General features: G+C 35.9%; 1 protein-coding gene across 2 annotated transcripts in view; it reads right to left on the bottom strand.

Moving 5' to 3' along the window:
- The window catches only part of GALNTL6 (polypeptide N-acetylgalactosaminyltransferase like 6), a 1,500,784-nt gene that overhangs the window by 204,689 nt on the left and 1,275,123 nt on the right, over window positions 1-20,972 (bottom strand). For both annotated transcript variants that reach the window (XM_051964041.1, XM_051964042.1), the window contains exon 6: window positions 18,773-18,956. In XM_051964041.1, coding sequence (XP_051820001.1) covers window positions 18,773-18,956 — 184 coding nt within the window. The remainder of the gene's footprint in view (window positions 1-18,772; window positions 18,957-20,972) is intronic.

The raw sequence follows: 20,972 nt of genomic DNA, 5'->3' as shown, positions 1-20,972 counted from the left end.
TCCTTTGATGATTACAGTATTGTATTTTCCTTAGCTCTTACTTCTCCATTGTGTTTTGTCTCATCAATTCTGTCTTGTCAATTCTAAGTAACATTTTTCACATCCATTCCCACATTTTTATTGCCATGGCCTAGTACAAACTCTGATTCTGACTTAGATGGATGTGATATAAGCCTTTCTCTGAAGAGATCTGAATAACCAGAGGAATCTCTGGTCCCACTCTTCCAGGCCTGCCTTCTCTTTCCCAATGCTGGTACACTTAAGGTTTAACTACTCTGAATTCTAATTAAGCTGCTGAAACTTTTCTGTATGCTTGCTATTGTTGTTTCAAGTTAGGACAATTTCTTAAATCCAAATCATTCTGGATGTCCTTGATTGACCAATAATAGGTCCTAGGACAAGCCCTACTTGGTCACTGGGCGTTGATTGACTCACAGTGATTATAAATAGCAATTTTTTTCTGTTTTGGACAGAAGCCCTGAAGGTTCTCTCCTCTCAGATTGATATTCTCATCCTCATTTCTTACTTAACCTTAATCACTGAGGGTATTGCCTTTAATTGAGACCAGTTAAATAATTTAGCTCAAGATATAATTAGCAAATTAGGAGAGCAAGAGATAGTTTACCTATCAGATCTTTAGAGAAGGGATGAATTTATAGCCGAAGAAGAACTAGAGAACATTGTGAAATGCAAAAATGGATAACTTTGATTACATTAAATTAAAAAGGTTTTGTACAAACAAAACCAATGCAGCCAAGATTAGAAGGGAAGCAGAAATCTGGGAAACAATTTTTACAGCCAGTGTTTCTGATAAAGGCCTCTTTTCTAAAATATATAATTGACTCAAATTTATAATAATATAATCCATTTCCCAGCTGATGAATGGTCAAAGGTTACAAATAGACAATTTTCAGATGAAGAAATTAAAGCCATATGAAAAAATGCTCTATGTCACTATTGATTAGAGAAATGTAAATTAAACTTCACACTTATATTAGCTAAGATGACAGGAAAAGAAAATGACAAATGTTGGAGGTGACATAGGAAAACTGGGACACTAATGCATTGTTGGTAAAGTTGTGAAATTATCCAACCATTCTTGGAACTGTGCCCAAAGGGCTATCAGGCTGAGCATAGTCTCCCTACTGGGTCTATATCCCAAAGAAATTATAAAAGGACCCACATGTTCAAAAATGTTTGTATAAAGCTCTTTTTGTGGTACCAAAGAATTGGAAAAGGAGTGGATGCTCATCAGTTGGAAAATTGCTGATTAAATTATGGTATATAAAAGTAATGGAATATTTTTATTCTATAAAAAATGATGGTCAGGCTGACTTCAGAAACGCCTGGAAAGTTTACATGAACTGATGCTGAGTGAAATAAGCAGAACCAGGAAAACACTGTACACAGCAACAGCAAGATCGTGTGATGATCAAATATGATATACTTGGATCTTCTCAGCTATGAGGATCAATAAAACATTTGACATATCCTAATATTGCTCCAAATTTGCAGGACAAAGTATTTTAACATTTCATGGAGACATGTTAAAAACATGTAGATACAATTACATACTTTTTAGCTCTCCAAATAAACAAGATGGCAAGGTCATCATCTCTTTTCTAAAGCAACTTTCTCTTTAGTAAAATTAGGAAGCAACTATACTCAAACTTCAGGCACAAATTGAGTGTGTAAATGAAGTTGCCATCTAAAAGGGTACCTTTTTTGTCCTAAGTGGGCCAAGAAATATTATTTTCTGGTATTTTATATGACTCTTATGTGAATGTAAACTCATTTGTCAGAGAGTCTTTCAGCATCTCTATGTGACCCATGGCCAGGAATTCTCCATCTTTTTTATTTTTGTCATGGACCCTTTCAGTAGTCTTTTAAATCCTAAAGATCCTTTATCAGAATATTGTTTTAAATTTTTTTTTTCAATCAGCAACATCTGCCTTTTCTCCCTCCTGCCCAAATTGAGAATGAAAATAAAACAAAATTCCTATACAAACTTATATGGTCAAGTAAACAGATTTCTGCAATGATCATATCCAAAGGAAAAAATGGATTTTATATAGGATATCATTTTAAATGCATAAAATAAAATGCATGGTGCTTGAAAAAGAAACAATTGGTTTGGAATAGTTATTAAACATCAAAAAAACAAATTTCTAAAACCCAGATAAAAGCCCCTTAGTTAGACCAAAAGATGATTTGTATAAAGCAAAAGTATATAAAGAAGATTATAAAGTGAAGAAAACACATCAACAGGTCACAGAGCACCTATTTCCTATGCCAGTGAATCACAAGTCTAATCCCCATATTGCTAGTAATTTAAAATGTTTCCAGTTTTTAGTATGATTTAATGAACAATTACTATTTTATAATCTGTGCTTTAACTTGAGAATGGAATTCTAGGTTTAGAAGTGCTACCTATAATGTTCTCTCTTAAGCAGAAGTTAAATAAGTAAGTGCTGGGTCACTAACATTTTCAATACATACTTCAGACAGTTTTACAGTTTATCTTGGGTGAGAATGAATCAAATTTAAGATGACCTTTAAGAGTAAACAAGGGAAATATTCAAATATGGAAAAATAATAAGAGGTTTATATACTTAAGCTGGACACCATCTCTACTACAACTCCCTCATTTAACAAATAATTAAAATTAAACCCAGAAGGGTTAGCTGACTGGCTTACGGTATCTCTTGTTTTAAGTAGCAGGAACTGAGATTTAAAACCATATTCTCTGACTATGAAAACAGTGACTTTCCAACTATACTGTGAAGGATGTTATCTCCCTATTGTCTCAATATGTTTTGATTTTTTTTTTTAACATTGGAGGCCAACATAGGATGAAATGAAATTTAGTGGGATCCCTGGAAATGCATTTTATTTAAAAGAAAGTACTTTGGCTTCCAAACATACAGGAAAGCTCTACTGTCCCTCATTGGGATTTGTCCAAATGGTATTTTATAGTTTTGAATGTCATGTCATTTCAATCAATAAGATATTGACAAATTCTGGTGGTTAACTGCAGGCAACAAATAACCTGATTCTCTCTTGCTGTTCCTTTCTTTTGCATTCTAAAGAAGTGAAACAAGATCCACTCATTTATCTTCTTCTGAGTTATATTCTTTCTGTACACAGCAATTTTACTGACTACAATAGCCCCAATATGCCTTGTGATGAAAAGCTTTGGGCAATTTCACTTTTACAATAATCCAGTAGTTGTCAGAGAAGGCAATCTATGAGCCTTAGGAACAGAGGGCAGGTATCCATGGAATAGATTGGTAATAAGCAGGGATGCTTTCATGTTTATGCAACTTCCTTAGTGATATGCTTTTTGGAGGAATATTTAAAATTCTTTATTAGAGTTATAATCAATTATTGTCAATAATAATAGCATTTAATAAATATTTCATTTTATTCTCATAATCATTTATTATTATCAATTATTGTCAATAATAGTAGCATTTAATAAATATCATTTCATTTTATTCTCCTAACAGTAGGAGGTAGATGCTATTATTACTTCCACTTTACAGATTCATAAACTGAGGTAGACAAAAGTTAAATGATTTCCATAGAGTCACACAGTGAGTGTTTGAGGTCACATTGATTCAAGATCCAGGTCTCTATTTACCAAGCCACTTTATTGCCTTAGACATTAGTTTCTTTGTGCCTAATTTTCCCCTGTCTTAAAGAATGTATATTCTCAAACTGCAGATGAGAAGAAAGTTTTAGGAGTGTAATGGGTAGCCTATTTCCTGTTAGCTTAGATTTGGTGTTGGAAATGAGATGCTTGTGGGTCATGCAACAGTCAACAAAAAGATTAACTTAGTCATAGCACAGAAAAAAATATTCAACAAGGGTACTATAATACTTAATTTGGGCAGGTATTGCCTCCATGTGGAAATATGACATTTAATAATTTCAGCCAAGTCTGAAGGACTATATCATTTATGCCTTTAGATGACTAGCAAGTCATATTATTACAGCAAGAATCCACCAGAATACTTTCCAGTTTGCTTCTCAGCTCCTGAAGCCAATCACATTTTAGGTAAAATTTTCTTGTTTTTCTGGGTGAAACAACCACCACCTCCTGTGAGTGGGGGGAAGAAAGGAAGAAGAGGGTGATTCTGATAAGACACTGATCCTATCAATGAGAAAGAAGCCTGGAAATCTTAAGTTTTTAGTCCATCTCAACCCCCAATGTATGTTTGTGGAGCAATTTTTTTTTCCTGGGGCTCACTTATTAAATCTAATTTATCTAACCTAATTAGATCTAATTGTCTTATCTAAACTAATAAACCTAATTTATTAAAATGGGGGCTTGGCTTTGATAGTCCCTTACAGTGTAATGATTCCATGATTTCTATTCTGTCTATCAATCTGTTCTGAAGTTGAATTCCAGAGTTCATTTGCTGACCCAATAGTTGGAAAACTTTGATGGATTGTTGGCACCTACTTTTTGCTTATTTCTGTTTAAGGAAAAAGATTTAATAGATTAGGATTGATCACTCTGCTTCTTTACCAATCACATAAGGATTTTGGAATAGAGCCCAGTGAATTATTTGTTTTGTTGAACTGTTCTGCTTCCCTATAGTGAAGAAATTATATTCACAATATACATATGTGTACATATATATGTATGTATGTGAATATGTATATATTTTTTCCTATCACACTATTATTTATAGAATGATCCTATTATTTTATGACAGTTTTAGTTTAGAGAATCAGCTTGCCTATTCTACTATCCCCTCCAATAATTCTTGAGAGGAGAAATAGTGTAATAGAAAGAGAACATTTCAAATCTTAGTTCTGCTACTTACTAGCAGTGTAACCTTAGACAAGACACTTTACTTTTCCATGCTTCAGTTTATTCATTTGTAAAATGATTGGGGTCATGACCTTTCTGTAGAGAGGGTCTTTATCAGGTAAATTTATTCTTTTATAAACCTCTTGATTATACAAGATCAGTTATTTTTTGAATCATATCAAGGTAACTTAGCATACGATGATTTCCTAAGCTTCTTGGAAAAGGAACTTCCCCTTTTCTTCCTGCAAGCCATCCATTGGTAGCATCCTGTCTCTTCATCTCTTGACATTACATACGTACCAAGATAGCATTTAGGTTTACTTGTTAGCCATTTTTTTCAATATATCCTTTTCCAATCATTTTTTTTGATGAGACATTTTACTCTTCTTTGTGTATAATCTTATATATTGGTAAAATGCTGCATTCTATTTATACCAACTAGGTAACTCTCCATTATCTTTTTGGATATTTACACTTTTGATTTCCTGGATATCATGATGTTCCATGATTCACAGCCAAGTGGTACCAAGAAAAGGGAATGGATGTTTAAAAAATTGATATTTGTTTTAGGGAGAAGCTTAGGATCTTTGAAAGTACTGTATCATTTTCCCAAAACAACCCAAGTCATGATGAATTTTCTATTCAGTTCTGGGCTGTTGTTAAATTGAATTGCTCTGAAATTGGGTTCACTGTCCATGTGTCATGATAGTTTGAGATATTTATGTTGTTCTATGGGCTGTCTGTCCCAAGATTATGTATAGCTTGAACAAAAAAAAAAAACCATATGAAGAGGTTATTTCAATGTATGGTGTATTCTTTCTAGGCACAAAGTTTAAAAACTTAGATTAGGGAAAAAAATATATAAGTAAGTACATAACTGGTGTTTTCATTACAATAAAAATATTAGCTTTCATTTCTCCAGCTTACTATAGGATTGTCAGACAATTGGCAGGAATGGAGTCAGAGTTCCATCAAGGCCAATACTTACCAACTTTAGAGCATCTATTGTTAAATTTTCAGTCTGGGGATTTAGAATTACAATATTAATGAACACTATAAATCAGGGCTTGAGTTATTGCTTTGTTGATATAGCTAGACTTAAGAAAGTGGTGGGAAAATATCAATAATTCAGATTAAAATTTTAAAATGTGTGTGTACTTTTCATTTTGGAGAGCTGGTTATTAAACATTACCTGTAAACCAAATATATTTACTGATCACCTTGTGATTGGAAGAACTTTAACATGAAAATTAAAGGAGAAAGTGAAATTCTGTCTACATATATTTTCTTAATCAGTTTCCATTGAGAGGACCGCTAAAAGATTGGAATAAGAGTATCAATAGAGTAACTCTTAAAAGAAGTGAATTCTAGAAGTGAGTCAGAAATATAAACCATGACTATAGCTGTTTATGCCCAAATTTAGCAAGTACAGATAACAAACAAGGAGAATGAGTGACCTCCAAATAAAATAAGTGATTTTAGATTCATTGCTATCATTGAGATTTAGTGGAGAAGGATTTGTGACTACACTACATCCATGGAAGAACAATGGAAGAGCATTTTATATCAGTAATGGTGATATTTTACAGTGTTTTAATGTTTTCAATATGATTTTTAATTCAGGCTTTACAACGACCCTCTATATAGGTAACATAGGTATAAATAGAGTCAAATTATAGATGAAGAAACTAAATCTCTGAGAGATAAAATAACTTCCAATGGTTACATAGTTAGTACATCCCAGGAGCAGAATTTGGAGCCAGGTCTTCTTGACTCCAATTCTAGCACTCTGTCTTATCCTGAAAGATTTGAAAAGGCATACTCGTGTGAGGAAATCCATGATCTGAAAGAATGAAGAGAAAATGCAAAAGTGGGAATTGAATGGGAAGATCATATCATAATATAATATGAAAGCATACTATAGAATACCCAAACAAGAGAAAAGAGATTAGGTATTCAGAAAGTAGATCGCAAACCCAAGTTAAGTAAAGGTAAGGGTTCTTCATCTCTGCTGATATAACTAGAACTCTTGCTTTCTGTGAAAAGCAGAGAAGCTGACAGATTCTTGACTTGCCTTAATAATAATTTCTTTCTTTGACAGATGGAAGATATGATGAGAGAATCATCAGTTTTCTGTTCTGTATATGATTATGACTAATGATCAATTAGTTGCTGAAATAGGACTGAGGGATCCTTTAAAGGAAGTGACAACTCCATGTTAGAATTCATGATAAAGGAGATGAAAGCTGGGCTTACTCTGCATTACTCCCTAGATTTTTGGAGTACAGATTTCAAATGTTCAAATGAGTAAAACCCCATGGTCTAACATTATTCATGGGAATCCAACATAAGTGAGCCAGGAAGTCTCAGGAATGGAATTTTGATAGCAACAAAAAACATGCTACAGAGAAAGAAAGGGGAAGTGGGCTAATGAAAACAAAGTGGAGGCTTGATAGATGTACTAACATGGACATTTTGATGGAAGTGTATTATATTGAATTAGCCAATTTAGACTTTTAAAAGACTATTATAGGCATGCAAAAGAGATGGATATAAGGATGGAAAATCAGGGAGGAATATGATTAAGCTAGAAAAGTTAAAGGTCAGAAGTAGTTGAACCTGATGATAGATGTCATTATGAAAATTAACTTTTTTTTGTTTTTATGAAGACAAAAGAAAGGTCACGGAAAAGATGGAATTCTGTTCAAGATGAGTAATGATAATAACAATAATACCTAAAACACATATATTTAAAGATTGAAAAGTACTTTATACATTTTATCTCACTTGATTTTCATAGCAAAAGGTAGGTACCATTATCATTCCCATTGAACCATTGAAGAAATTGTGACTTGGAGGAATTAGATGATTTGCCAATGGTCAAAGAATTTAAATGCCTGAAATAGGATTCAAACTTGGTTTTTCCAACCCTAAGCCCAAAATGCCATCCACTCTACCTTTGGATAAAATGTAGCTTACTGATGATAACAGTGAGAAGACAAAACTATGAAACTACTATTTTTGTTTTCTCTTTTAAAGAAAAATGATCTTTAGATACTAAAAATCATAGTGAGCCAACCAATACATCAGTAACAATAGTAGTATTGTCCCAGGAGTTGGGGAAACAAGACAAAATTGAAAGTCTCTATCCTCATGATACTCTATTGGGAAAACGGCATGTAAACATATAAGTAAAAAGTTACTGAAATAATTGGGAAATCTCTGCCCTGCAGCTCTTATCTACTCATTGGTGGCTCCAGTCCTAGATTACCATTCTGAGAAGCATCCCAGCTGTATTTCACTTCATTCTCTCCTTGACTCTTTCCAAACTCCACCCATATGTCTCATTACTCCCTTCTTTCCTTTCTGCTTACAAATTTTTGTTTTTTCGGAACTACTATATGAATTAGATGTAGAGGGTATGGATAGCCTGTCCAATAATGGCGAGGCCAATAGGATTATATAGGATGCCAGTGAAATGGGCAATGCCAAATTCAGTGCAAAAGGACCAAAAGGTAGAAGCTACATAAGCTGATTCATTACCTGGCTTAAGTACATGTGGGACTCCTACAATGGAAAAACAAAAACAAAAAAATAGAGATGGCTGATCACTTGCCTAACTGCTTCCCCAAATTGGAGGGAAACCATAAGGAATTGAGAATGTGTATCTATGGTTACATGGATGCTCTGCTTCTTAACATGGGTGATGTCCATTTGCCATAAAGCATTGATCTCAAACCATTTTTCTGGAGGGAGCATAGGAGTGTGGAAAGGAAAGCAAACTTTATAGCCTTTTACTATGCTCTTAACTTCCTCTTTTGTTATCCCAAATTGCAAATGTAAAGCTCTAACAGCCTGATGATAAAAAAAATAGGACCTGAAAGTCCCCTATAAAAATGGACATGCAAGATATAATACTTACTTGAATGCTTTCACACATATTTAGAACCTGGACAAAACTTGTTGTGGCTTTCTGAGTATATTGAACTCTGTAGAATACAAGCCCAATGAAATAGGCAACCTGGAGTTAATATACCAGTCGCCACTGATCAACTAGCAGATTTAGGTACTTATGCAGACACTTTAGCACAGATTAATTATCCTTTGATGACATATGAGCAAATTGCTGCTGCTGCTTTCAAAGCATAGGGCACCATCTCAGGAAGACAAGATAGAGGGGAAGCCTTCACAAAAATAGCTCAAGGTTCAAATGAACCCTTTGCTGATTTTGTGGGATGTCTGCAGACAGCTGTCATATGAACTATTGGTGAAAATGTAGCACCAGAAATTATGATAAGACAACTTGCTAAAACAAATGCTAATGAGGTTTGTAGAAGAATTACACTAGGACTACACAAGGATGCTCCTTTAGAGGAGATCATAAGATGCTGTGCCACAGTGGGCACAAATACCTTTTATACCCAGACTATGATAAACATGGGAAGACAAGGTCCCTTTTAGCAAGGGACTTCCAGAGAGATTCATCAATGTTTTCAATGTGGTAATGTAGGGCATCTGAAAGCTCAATGCGTAGTAGACAGGGTGGAAGAACAAGACCCAAAATCCCATGTCCAAAATGCAACAGAGGCTTCCATTGGGCATCAGAATGTAGAATGACTCAGGGAAATGGGAAGTGGGGCTCCAGGGCCCCAGGCAAAAAACACTTGGGGCATGATGACAGCCAACATGACACCCAGAGTGTAATATTCTGGTTGGTTTTCTGGAGGTATTTGGGACAGCCTTCATTTCAGCAGAATAATCACCACAAAAGTAGCCAAGGATAAAGTCCAAATTCTTTATTATTTCCTTGCCTGGGGCCCGGGCTAGCTTTGTGGAGGCCCTTCAGACATGCCTTGGTGTCAGTGGAAGAAATGCAGCAAGATAGACCAGCCACCATGGTGGTATGAGATGGAGTGAATGTCTCTCCTTGGCTCCAAGACCTTGAGCTCCTGCCTCTAGTCCTCTGTCTTTTCTGAGTCTGTCTCCGAGCCCTTTTCTGGCTGAGTTTGTCCCAGTTTATATGCAGTATATTGAGTATAAGCCAATCATTATATCACTAGGGAAGCATTATTTGTTGTGAAATTAATTCAATCATACTGAACTAGAGAACTATTAATCACCATACTAAACTAAATAACCATTGTCTTATCAATTCCACTGAGTTAACACATTGTTTAAATCAGTCATACAAACTTTCTACACTAGAGAGTCTTTAGAAGTTCAGTACTCAGACATGATCAATCAGTCAAGAAATAATCTGATGGGAGAAAGGGATTACAATCGGAGGGAATACAGGTTTTATAACTCGACAGAAGGGCAGTGTCCAGTGCAAGCAGCTCCAATATAATCTCCAGGTGATGTGGAGAGATACAGAAAGTGGTGAATGGAAGGGACTAGACAGATTAACTGCTTGGGAGAGAAGGTTTGCTTGTATCTCTACAGATGGAGAAGGAATCAAATGGATGCCAATGGGCCGTATTCTTCTTATTCACCGGAGAGAGATGGAAAAGGAAAAGATCCTTGAAATGAAGGAGAAGACCCAAGAAATATCAGATGGCAATTGACTCATGAATATCAAAGATTGTTGATGAGACTGCTGCAGGACTTCAAAATCTGCAGGAATCATTGGATTCCCTGATACATGATGAGACTGTTATAGGTCTTTAAAATCTGCAGGAATCAATGGATTCCCTGACATGTGAAGTAATGGACAATAGGTTGGTTTTGGACTATCTCTTGGCTGCTGAAGGAGGTGTATGTGTGATTGTTATTTATATACTTTCCTTCTAGGACGTTATGGACATATAGATTCATATTGTTTGTTATATCACTATATTGATTTATGTTGTTTGCTACATCACTACTAGCCTGAGTTATATTACTATGTGCTTGTATTCTAAAACAAAAGAAATGCGAAGCCCTTGAGAGCTAATAAATTAGGACTAAGGTTTTTTTCCTTTTTGTATTTGAGTAGCTAACTGGGAAAACTTAGGTCTGATCAAAAGATAGAGAAATTCTAGTTTAGGGCAAGTGGTGAATTCTGGCCAATGGTGTTTTAGTCAGACAGGTCTGACTGGAAGTGATTTCCCACTTTTGTCTAGGTTATTCTAGACTGGGGTGGTCTGAGAAGAAATAAGTCTCTTTAGCCAGATTGAATGATTGAAATCATGTCTCCCAGATCCTCACTGGAATAAGCCCACCTCTATTAAAATATTCATTTTCTCATTACTTGTCAATCAATCAGAGTTTATTTCTAACCTCAGAACACCATTCTTCCAAGGACATAAGCATTGAGTGGGCATTTAAGAGTGTCACTGACCCGTTTTTATTAATTATCCACTAGCAATAATTAATAAAATGATTAACAGTTCAGAAATTTAAAAGGGAACACCAATAGCTGGTGGGAATGTTAAGACTTCATGTAGAAAGTGGATTTAAATTTAACTTTAAAGGAAAGTTGAAAGTCTAGAGGCAAAGATGGGGAGGGGGTAAAGATAAAGAGATGAGCGAAGTAATATGAATGAAGAATCTCAAAGGAGAATTTGGTTGAAATGTAGAATCTAAGAGAAAAAATGTGTGATTAATTTGGAAAGATAATCTAGAAACAGATTATGATAGTTTTGAAATACCAATGATAAGGGCTGGTTATTTTAATCTAGAGATAGCAGAAAGCCATTGAGACTTTTAGAGGAAGGGGATTTGTTGTATGCAGTAATACAAAGATTTGTTCTAGCAATATGATTTCATCAGTGGTATAAAATACCCCCATCATTGTATTCTTCAGACTTAGTGGCTCTCTTGTACTATGTACCTACTATCAGCCAACAATAGTGAAGACTGTGGATGTTGGTACCATGGAAGAAAGCAGAAACAAGGAGAGATCAGTGCTCATCTAGACTAGAACCAGAACTAATACCACTACTCTGAATGTATATCTTTATCGAATCCAAGAACTATGTCATAATGAACTAAATAAGCCTATTCTTTTATATCACTTGCTTCTGCTAGGTCAGTCATTTGTGGTATTTTACCAACTGGATTTAGGAAGAAAGGCCTCCTAGCAGAAATATCAAAGCAAATTTCATTTGTAAAATTTATATCCAGCATATTCAGTTTCTCTTTAATGTTAAAGAAATTGTAAGTTTAGGTTGAAGGTCTTTGCAAATTAATTACATTTCTAAGGTTTCTTATGAGTATTGATTCATCTGTCTAATTAGTCACTCAATTTGAATGAAGACTTTCCTATGTTCATTATATTTCAAAACTTTTCTCTTCATTAGGAATTTTCTGATGTTAAGATAATAGTTCTACCTGCAGGTCTTCCCACAGTTATTATTGGATGATCACTATGGTGTTCCTAAAGGTATCCCTAAATTAATTACATTTTTAATAGCATTATTTCTTCATACATAAATCCTCTTTGGCAGCTAGATACTTCAGTACTAGATAAAGTCAGGAAGACCTGAGTTTAAATACTGCCTTATATACTAATTAACTTTATGACTCAGGATAAGTCAGTTAACTTTTTTTTCCCCTCAGTTTCCTCATCTGTAAAATGGGTATGGTAATAGCAACTACCTCCCAGGGTGGTTGCAATAAATAAAGGAGAAAACATATGGCATTTACTTTGCAAACCTTAAAGTATAGCTAGCTATTACATAAATGTGACCTATTCTCTCTACTAACATAGTTCCTGTAGTCAAAGACTTTTCCACATTTATTATATATGTAAGATTTCTCTGCCAGACACATTCATTTATGTCAAATAACATTCATATCATCAGAGATTTAGAACTGGAAGAGACCTCAGAAGTCGTTTGCTTCAACCCCTTAAATTTATAGATGAAGAAAACTGAGGTCTGGAATGGGAAATGAGTTGTATAAAGTCACAAGACAAATAATTGTCAGGGATGGGATATGAATCTCAGATTCCAGTTAGTTCTCTTTCTAACATACCACTCACTCTGGCTTCCTGATTGAGTTATTGCTTCATTCTTTTCCATATTAATTACATTTATAAAGTGTCTTTCCAGCATGAATACTCTAAAAGAGGGTTAAATTGTTGCTTAAGGCTTTCCAACATTAGTCATATTTACAGGGTTTTCCATATGAATTTTTAAGATCTTCTGACTGTATGAGTTTTCTGATGTTTACTCTAGTATCCCCACTTGCTGATGACTTTACATATTAATTATATCAATTCTCTTTCTGAATTATCTAATGCTGAGTAAGGGATGTATTGAACTGTTCGGTCACGTCAGTTGTGTGCAATTCTTCATGACCCCATTTGGGTTGTTTTTGGTATTAAATACTGGATACTAGATGCCGGAGTGGTTTGCCATTTCTTTCTCCAGCTCACTTTACAGATAAGGAAACTGGGGCAAACAGGATTAGGTGACTTGTCCAAAAGCACACAGGTAGTAAATGTTTGAAAATGGAAGAGTCTTCTTGATCCCCAGCCCAGTGCTCTATTCACTGTGCCAACTACCTAGTGAATCAGCTAAAATTTTCCATAGGAATTATATTTGTAGCCTCTCTTTGATATGAAATTGCTCAAGTTGACCAAGTTGTTTATTTTATCCAAAAGCCATACAAAGCCTCTGATTCTCAGTTGTATATCTCCTTTGACTAAGAGTTTTCAAACCTTTGTTATATTTATAGAATTTATATTTACAATGAATTTTCTGATGTTTACTAAGTTTTCCACTCTTGGTGAAGGTAGTTTGACATTGATTATATTGGCAGTTTCTTTCTATTATGAAGTTTTGATGTCCAGTGAGATATCATCTTTTATCGAAGCATTTCCAACATTCATTTAATTTTATGTGGTTTGTGTGAATTCTCCAGAGATTAATAAAGCATGTCTAGAGGTATTTCTGGTTAGATATGTGTTGTACTAGCTGGATGTTGAGAACCTTCCAACTCTGTTATTCTTGGACAGTTTTCAAAATTCTGACATATCATGTCATGCCAGTGACTAAGTCAGACTCAAAAATATTTAACATAGCAAGAAAATTATAATGCTGAAAATAATCTTAGAGAATATCTAATTTAACAACCTAATTTTACTAATGAGGAAATCAAGGCAGGTGAAGTTACTTCTTCCCAACTATTAGCTAGTTAGTAATGTTTGACTAGAACTCAGTTTTCCTGACTATTAGTCATAATATATGTTTCAACATTTGGATGTTTTATTTCCCTAAGAAAATTTTAAAAATCCTTCTCTCCTCCAAAAAAAAAAAAAAAAGATAGAGCAGAGATGTCAAATAGAAGGCATCCCAAAGAAGATTAAAACATAAATTGGGAAATATTTAACAAAGTAAATTTAAATATAGTAGATTATAGATCACATAGATAAAATATGCAACTGCAGGGATCTTTATTACTGTTTAGTGGCTCCATTTCCATTTGAGATTTGACACCACTGATGTAGGGAAATATGGAGGACACCCTCTAACAATGGGGATTAACATCTGCTTTACAATTTACAGTCTTGGAGAGAACTTCCTGTTATACTGAAAAGTGAAATGACTTTCTTTGGGTCACAAAGCTAACATGTGTTAGAGGTGAAATCTGTACCCGGTCTTCCTGTTTCAAATATGAGTTCTTTTTTTCAGCAAGCTGAGTAACTCACTGGAAGTAGTTGGTAAATGACATGACCCTGCTTTTACAGGGGTTGAAATACAGGTATAGAAATGTAAAGAGGTTTGGCTGAAACTGGATGATTTGATGTTCAGTCTAGGAAGGATTCAAAAGAAAACTCAAAATTTAAGAGATACTGTCATTTTACACACACACACACACACACACACACACACACACACACATGGTCACACTCTTTGGATTACCAGGTGAACTTTTAAATTGAGGCTGAGCAGCTCTATCATCTGAAACCTCTGTAATAGTTACAAGTTAGAGGAGGTTCTGGAATGAAAAGCTAGCCTTTAGTTGAGTTAGGTTCTGAGCAAAAGTTGCCTTTTCATCAAACACTGTCCCTTCAGGTATCAGTGCAAAATTGCCACAGTGTATTATGACCTTGGACAAAGAAATTGGTAGGTTGATAGTATCCATGCCTTGAAAAATGATTGATAGATATTAAGAATTACAATTTTTACATGGAAGTGAAACTTGAAAACATTTGCCAAAATTTCTTTGTACTGATTTTCCTTGTATTTTGTACATATGGAGAATGACATAGTAGGATAGAAACTGTGTTTAGGCCCAGCAAGATCTTGAGTTCAAGTTCCCCCTTTAACACACATTGACTTTGTGACTTGGGAAAAGTGCCTTAAAGAATTCGAAAATTATAAGATTGTATTTTTTAAATTGTGTCTTCTTATTGCAGGGCAGCCAGGTGATGCAGTGGATGAAGCACCAGGTGTAGAATCAGGAAAGCCTAAATCAAATTTGGCCTTGGACACTTAGTAGCTGGGTATGGCATTTAAACTCTGCCTTAGTTTCCTCATCTGTAAAATGAGCCGGAGAAGTGATCTTTGCCAAGAAAACTCTAAATAGGGTTACAATGACTCAGATACAACTGAAATGATGCGACGACAACTCCTTCTTGCATCCTGACTTGAAGTGCAGAAACCACATCCAAAGTTAGAATCATATACCTAGAAGGAAAGCTTTGACCTGTTCTCTTCCTATTTGTATCAAGTTCATTCTTCCTTAGATAGCCCAGTAGTCCAGCACTCTGAGGAGCTCAGCATATGGTATCAGAATTAGTTCAGACATGGTATTGGCTTAGTTCAGTATACCTCAGAACTCCTGAACTCAAGTGAGGCCACCAACTTCAGCCTGCCTGTGGCAAGGATTCCAAGGATGCTCTACCATGATTTTCTCTAAAGCTCTTAAGTTATAGAGAAGATGCCAACTTGTATGGGAAAAGGGAACTTCCTCACCAGGGAATTCTTTTTTCCCAGTGCAATCACAGGTCCATTTTGATTCTTTTCTTACATATGTACTTATTGTGTCACTAGTAAATTAGTAAATCCTTCTGGGTAGGGTAGGAATCCCTCAACTTGGATTCCTTAGAAATGCCTTGAAAATGCTTGATGCATCAGGCACTTAAATACTTGTTACTTGATTATTATGATCATAATTAAATGTTGTTGAACTACTCTACTGTGTTCGTAGCTGAACAAATCCACTGCCAGACTTTATATTAGGGATTAAGGATAAAAATGATTTAAGATAAAGTCTGTATATTCAAGCAGTTTAAATGGGAATCTAGTTGGAAAGACATACATATGTGTAGGAAAATGAAAAGAACATCATTCAATTGCATACTGGAGGTGCCAAATGAATGATGTAGACAATCTATGTTATGGATAGCCAGACAGTGAGGGGGAAAGATGGGATGAAAGAGGAAGGAGAACTGGAGGAGAGAGGGAAGAGAAGTGAGAGAGAGAAGAGAAAGTGAGAGGATAATTAAAAAAGAGGAAAGCAGAGAGACATGTTGAAGAGAGAAGCAAAGAAGAAAGATGTGAGAGAAGAGAGAAAGGGAGAGGATAACTAAAGAAGAGGAAAGAGGAGAGAAATGTAGAAGAGAGAGGGAAGGGAAAAAAATGTGAGAGAAAACAGAAGAGAGAAAGGGAGAGGATAACTCAAGAAGAGAAAAGAGGAGAGAAATTTAGGAAAGGGAAAGGACAAAGAGATGTGAGAGAAAAGAGAAGAGAAAAAAGGGAGAGGATGACTGGGAAGAAGAGAGAGATGTAGAAGAGCGAGGATACACTATACACATATATTAAAGTTCTATTTAAAACTTTAGGCTCAAGAGAGCAAACTTTAGCCTAAAGCCAGGCTCTCTATAAGCAAGCTGGTGGCTGTGGGTATAATGGGATTGCTTAGACACTTCTCTGATAAGCACTCTTATACAATTGGGAAGGCCAATGCAGTTTTTCAAGATCAAAGCAGACACCTACTTGAAGCTACATTTATTACAAAACACTGAAGTGCCCACATCCCTAAGAATAAAAGGAGGGGGTCTTAAGCAGGAATATGGGCAGCAATAGGAGAATACAATTTTGATAGCACCAGCCACCGCCTAAGTAGCTGACAGAAACAAGAGGTAATTTAATTCTGAAGCTTATCAACTTGCTTGGCTACTGGGTTCAGCAAGGTGCCTAATACTGTCACAGCCATAGCAAAAGGCTACTTGACAACAATTCTGACTGTCAGTGCAGGGCTTGTGGAATTCTATTTTTTTTCCAATTTTCTCTATTTGAAGCTCCCCTGGTGGCATTTTTATCTGACCTTAGCAGAAAATAAGTGCCCTATCTCAATAGCAATACAATGAAACTCCATTATGACTCAGCTCCTTATTATACACAGTTGAAGATATTTTACCAGGAGTCAGATCATTTCCCTAGAAATAAAATAACCATATATGATATGCATACAGTGGGTATATAGCAGCCCATATACATACCAGGCTTTACTCATCCACTACACAGTTACACTTGATGTGCCTCAGAGTGGTGTCTCCTGGATCCCGAGTCCCTATCTTGGACTCCTGATAAGCTTGACTGTTTTTCTAAGATAAGCAGCCCTCTTGGGTAGCACAGATGTCTGCAGGGTGTACTACAAATTCTTGGTAGGTTTTCCTCTCAGATCTAAAATAAACAGAGAATCTGTTTCTCTAGAATGTCTCTGTGTACTTGGATCTTTACCAGAACAGTTGGGAAGCATAATGAAGGGATTTCATTTCTCTGCACAAACTACATAGTAATTTGTTGAGAATTTGAAGTCTGGAAAGGCCCATGCTCTGAAGTTCTGGATACCTAATCAGTGTGCTCCAACCCTCGAAAGAAATATTCATTCCTCTCTTCCATTACACTAATCTCTTTTGAAACCCATCTCCGTGTTGCATCCCCAAGGACCTATTTAAAAAAAAAAAAAGGTCCCTAGTGGCTAGAAATTGAATGGAATGGAAGGAAAAATATGTTGATGTTTATCAAATGCTGGTTTTCATTGAATGTGGCAATGCTGGGGAATGCCAGCTCTCCAGTGCATATTTTTAAACACTGCCATGCTATTAGAAATAAAATACAAAATCGTGATTTAAACTCACTCTAGAGAAGAAAGTAAAGTCACGAACCAGGGAGTTAGAATTTTCTCTGTGTGTGTGTGTGCATGAGTCTGTGCTATGTGTTAACCAATTACTGAGGTTTTAATGGGAAACAACAGGGTGAAGGGCTGGCAGCACTTGGCAGGTATCTCCGGGCAAATCTTTGGGCTGGCTTTCAGCAAACTTTGCCAGACTAAGCCATGTCTTCCCATTCCCCTCTGCTGATGAGCATAACTTCCCCACTACAAGAGAAAGGGGCTAGAAATAAAAATAGATGGGGTTTTCAAGGAGGTGGCAGGTCATTACTGTAAATTATCTGATCTATGCAATCTTGGGATCAGAAATAGGCTTATCAAAGATGATTTACTAGTCAACTTGATACTGTTTTGGTTTGATACTCCTGTGTTTAAATTACAGTAACACATACAGAGGAGTGATTCCATCCATCATAACTAGGGCACTTACTAACAGAATGAAACCTCAGAGACTGATGCATCTATTCCCAGTGAAGAAATAATAAGATAGTTCAGTGAATCCGTTAGGGAAAAATAAAGGGAATACCTTTAGTAGCCATATATCTCCTTTCCTTCTTCATTTCTCTCCTATTATTTGTCCCCTTCTCTTTTTTTTTTTATTTTTACATACAGAAACACTTTGCCTCCTTCTCAACAAAGTCTGAGAAGGAACACAACAGGTGTTGTAGTCCTCAACAGATTGTCTTGACCTTTCTCCATTCCTGTGCAATTTGCAGCCACCTGCTTTATTACTTTTAATTAGAAGTAATTGTTCTCAGGGAGAGTCCCTAGCTTGACATGCTTCAAATGGGTTACCCCATGACCGCCCTTGATCCTTTGGCATTTCCCTCAGCTGTTACTCACTCAAAAGGGTCACTGGGATCTGCCCTCTGAAGTTCTGGAGGAATGGGGATTCTTTTGTAGTACATTTCCCAGTCGAAGGCTCCTCTCATGGCATCCCCCGCCTGGGCTTCATACCCAAAGTGATTGTGGTCAATGACATCGATCATAGGACACACAATGGTTTTACGATTTAGAGCAATTTGGTCTGAAAGACAAAAACACATACACGCAACAGGGAAAGATAGATCTGGTCAGGTCATTGATCATATATTCAGCAAAGAATATATAGATTCTTGCTAATGCTCAACCTTAAGCACTGAAATCATCCTGCTTTTAAAATTGCAGGAACTCTCATCTGAAAGTAGACTTAACACAATGGGACAGTGATTAGGGACAATTAGAGTAGCTCCATTTTCCTTTAAGAGTGTTACATCCCAGGGAGACCTGCACAAGTCCATTTGGTTCTCTCTCTGTCATTTTTCTGCTCTGCTCTGTCCCCAATCTGTCATTTTAGCATGCAGCAGAGATGCACAGAATAAAAACAGCACTTGGATTTCTTCAACCGTATAGTTAGGACCTGCTGAGGAAATACTGGACCTCATTCTGAAGACTCTCATGTAAATATTTAACTGCAAAGTTATTTAGCTTTGCCTCTGAGAGTAGCTGCTGGCAAGATCATTCTTTTTTTCTCATATTGACAGTCTGAACATCAAATTCTTGGCCACAAAGCCTGACATAACTATTGCTGAGGTGATCTCTGCACTTGTTCTTTGATATCTTACTCTATTTATTAGTAAGAAAAAATGGTTTCCCCAAAGTTACGGCTTTTACTTTTACCTCATCGTCTCTAAGATGATGCAAGGCTTTTGAGCAGGTGACAGTGCGTTCTGTTCTTGGTTTTGCTATGGGCTAAAAGTTTACTTATAGACATCTCATCTGTCATTTCTCTGCTATGCTCTGATAATAGAAACAATATTCCCTAACAAGTGAATACAGTATCCTCTGAGTGCTAAAGCCCTCATGGGGAAAAAGTAATAGAAAACACAAAATGTTAGGGCCCATACATAACTGTTTTTCTTTCTCAAGAATATGTTTTCAATTCAGATTCGTAATTAGTTGTTAATACTACCTGACAGAGGGAGATTCTAAGTACTGACATCAGTTTCTTTTTAATCTTTGGCAACTTTGAATTAGGCATGAGCTGTAAACTATATTTAAAGAGCTTCACCAAAGGAAAACTAAATAGTATTTCAACATATTAGACACTGGTCATTGTCATTCCTTCACTTTTACTGGCAATCATTTTTTATTCATGCTGGGAAGAAAAGAACAGAAAATTGGGTGATATCAGATTATAATACTTCAAGATCCAAGGAACTTCTAAGGGAATTAAACATTTATCTATTTTCCATTTTATCTAATAATGAATACCCAGAATCATATTTCTTTGCTTCCAAAATTTGGAATTCATAATTTCATTTGCCTATATACAACCTGTATTTTTTAACCTTCCTGATTAGAACACTCCAATACATCCTTTGGTAGATAGAAAGTTGGCTTCCAAGTCAGCAAGGTTTGGATTCCAGTTCTGTCTTTGAAACATACTGACTTTGTGGTCCTGGGATAGTCATTGAAGCTCTTAGTGTCCTGGTCAGTGCTTGAGATAGATGACAGAGAAGGTGCCATCTCTCTTGGAAGGGGGAGTATCACTCCCTAGACTAATAAAATGATGTGTGTTCCCAAATGTACCATCTGGCAAAAATATTATGTATGTCAGCAATGACATACATCCCCAGTGAAATCACTGCTTTGTTCAATAGGAATTTTCTTAGCTTATAAGGCAACAACTGAGTATCCACACCTGACTCAGAAGCTATCTGTTGTTTTCCTTCTGATAGCCAGAGCACCAAGGGCTCATAAATTGGGAACTGCAAGAGATCTCAAAGACTGTCTAATTCAGTCCTTTCTTTTTACAGATGAGGAAACTGACGTTTCTGAGATCAGAGAGGTTACCTATCTTAGGCAGAAGGTCCCAGAGATAGAGTAAAGACCTCAGAGATCATACTGAATCCAGTTCTATTATTTTATAGATGAAGTAAGTGGAGGTCAGTTAAAATAAGTGATTTGCTGAAAGTCATGCAGGTAGTATTTGAACACAGTTCTTCTGACTCTAGAACCAAGGTACTTTCCATTATATCACATTACTTCCAAGCCCATGTTC

Source organism: Antechinus flavipes, chromosome 6 (genome assembly GCF_016432865.1).
Source record: "Antechinus flavipes isolate AdamAnt ecotype Samford, QLD, Australia chromosome 6, AdamAnt_v2, whole genome shotgun sequence".
Lineage (NCBI taxonomy): Eukaryota > Metazoa > Chordata > Mammalia > Dasyuromorphia > Dasyuridae > Antechinus > Antechinus flavipes.
Note: the sequence above shows the minus strand (reverse complement) of the source record. Positions and strands in the feature narration are given on the sequence as shown.